This window comes from Loa loa (assembly GCF_000183805.2).
Source record: "Loa loa unplaced genomic scaffold supercont3.164, whole genome shotgun sequence".
NCBI lineage: Eukaryota > Metazoa > Nematoda > Chromadorea > Rhabditida > Onchocercidae > Loa > Loa loa.
In genome coordinates this window covers 92,918-95,717 of record NW_018108344.1, presented here as the reverse complement: position 1 = coordinate 95,717, position 2,800 = coordinate 92,918, and the positions used below count along the sequence as shown (strand labels likewise).

General features: G+C 22.4%; 1 protein-coding gene across 1 annotated transcript; it reads right to left on the bottom strand.

The window, feature by feature from the left end:
- Window positions 1-893: 893 nt before the first annotated feature.
- On the bottom strand, window positions 894-2,622 carry LOAG_14298 (hypothetical protein; the record flags this gene model as incomplete). Its single annotated transcript, XM_003149795.1, has 3 exons — window positions 894-983; window positions 1,809-1,925; window positions 2,407-2,622. Coding segments are annotated over 3 exons (423 nt in total), but the record flags the coding sequence as incomplete, so codon positions are not given.
- Window positions 2,623-2,800: the final 178 nt, after the last annotated feature.

Below are 2,800 nucleotides of genomic sequence, written 5' to 3'. Positions count from 1 at the left end.
AAACAGTAAATTCAATTCATTTAAAAATTTTAATTCAATTCATTAAAATCGATTATTTGAATTTAATTTCACATTTCGAGGCTAAACTTTTAACTTTGCCAAAATTAAACTTAAATATTTGAATTGAATTAAATGTATAGTCACATATACACATATTATTTGTAAGCTTCATGTAAATATAAAATGAACAATCAACAAGAATGATTTCATCTTCATTCAAATTAAAATGGAAATTTTTTATCACTTCATTCATTAGGACAATGATTGATTATTTAGTTTTTTTTTCCGATCCGGAAGATATTATTCCTATTATCCGAAATTTTCATTCATATCATTTTTAAGATTGATCCAAAGTTTATTGATAAGTTGACGTGTAAGATGACGTCCATTAATTCTATCCAATAAATAACCCATCTGATAAGCCTAAAAAAAATAGTGATAATTTTTGTTTTGGTTTGACAAAGAATTGGAATGGAATGATACTAATTGAATTAATTGAAAAAGAATTCAACTTACACATAAATATGAATAATATATTATAAATGTCATATATATATACATATGTACTATATATTAAATTTTATGATATTTTAAAATTTTATTCAAAATATATCGATTTAATTTCATTTCGAATTGTAAGTAGGCATTAAAATTTAAATTTAAGTATTGAAATAATTTCTTTTTTAAGAAAAAAAAACAGCAAGCAAAAAATTATCAGCAGGAATAAGGAGGAGGAAAAGAGAGAGGGAGGGAGAGGGAGAGAGAGAGGAGAGAGAAATGTGAGAAATAACAGAAAGAAAAGTTTTCTTTTTTTGGAACGTCAAAAAAAGAAAAGGAAAAAAAAAGTGTGACAAAAATTATAAAATGAATGTGACAAATTTAGCATTCTTAACCTGTTCAGCAATAATTATATTAATATAAGCATACTGCCAATGATTCATTACAGCGCCTGGGCGTTGTTGTCGAATTTTTTCGATTAAAGCCTTGAAATATTTGTTGTTTGATATTCCATAAGTTTTATTATTGTTTCTTTTTCTTTCTTCTCTTTTTTTTTTGTTTTAAATCATGCATTTTTTAAATTTTTTTAAATTATTTTTTTAATTTTTTTTCTTTAAAATCATTCCATAAGTTTTTATTGTTTTTTCTTGCTTTTTTTTTCAAATCATTTCATAAAAATGTAAAGGAGAAATTTTTTGAGGCTTCCAGAAATGATGATATAAATAGCAGATATTAGTGAATAATGATATAAATAACATCAAAAATTAAAAACCATTTGGGACTAATGATTTTCAATCTTTAATCTTTCCTAGATCAATAACCATTTGTAACTAAGGTCACGAAATTGAAATAATAATAAATTCTGTTCAATTTGAAAATAAACTTTGATCATAACTTTTAATGTATTAGTTGAATTTAAATTAGCATTATAATATAAAAAAAGAAGGTACATTATTTTGAATAACCCTTTCATAGGCTATTAAAAATAATGTCCTCTCTTATTTTTAGTTCTCATCAACTACCTGTGATCTGCAGATCATCAGTTATCAATTAATGAATGCGGAATAATTAGATTACCAATTAAATCTTTGTGATATGCGGATTATCGATTACAAATCATTAAATATCGGATAATTAGTTTTACATGATTTTTTAAAATTTTACAAATTATAATTAGTATCCGTAGTCATTTCGAAATTTTTATTTTTTTTTGAAAGCTGCAACAATTGATACATCTAATTCATTTTAGATGTTTTTTTTTTCTTTTATAATTTTAATTTCAAAATAAATTTGATTTATAAATTTTTTACCTCAACATTTACAGTTTGTGAATTTTTAAGTTGATGTATAGCAAAATCTAATGCAATCAGGACACCTGTACGACCACGACCAGCATGACAATGTATTAATGTCGTATCGTCACCAACCTATCAATTTGAAACACAAATTGCATAAATTATTAATTAATATTAAATTAAAACTGAAAAAAAAAAGATCTTGCTATAGTAATTTGTTATAGAACAAAAAATAAAATCATTTGTCGGGTTTTTTTTTTTCTTTTTTCGTTTAATTTTAATAACTAATTTTTGTAATTAATTAAGTAATATATTATTTGTCACTAATAAATATTTACACGTAGTCAAAATAAAACAAAAAAATAAAAAATAAAAAATTTGAAATTATCTAATATCATATAACTGTGTATATATTTCATATGTTTCATTAAAAAGTTAGAAAAATTTTTACTCTAATTAAAATAACTAAAATTTAGTAATTATATATTTGTCATTGTTAATTATTATTTAATGATGATAATAAATGAATAAATATGATGATTTAGTAGCTCAATCTTTAATTACTTAATGATGATATTAAGGAAAATAATCGATATATACATGTATTATTTACCATTAGCAAAATTTGTAATAATGTATTGGCAGCTTTAGCTAAGGTATTTTGTTGTCCCCATGGTAAAGGTAAACGTCCATCTGGCCATCGAAAATAGCATACATGCGTAAGGTATCGATCTTTTTGTTGATTAATCGAATTACAATATCGTATACGTAATTGTGTTAATCGATAAACACATTCTTTACTATTATTTGTACGAATTACACAATCAACCTAATATGTATACTTTATCATTTTTACATTAAAATTATGAAAGATTATATAGTAAATTTATTTAATTATACATATACAAATTATCAATTACCTGTTAATTACATTTTATATTGATTATAATAGAATTTAATTCCTTATAATTTAATTAGGTTGATATTTATTTAAAAAATTATAATGG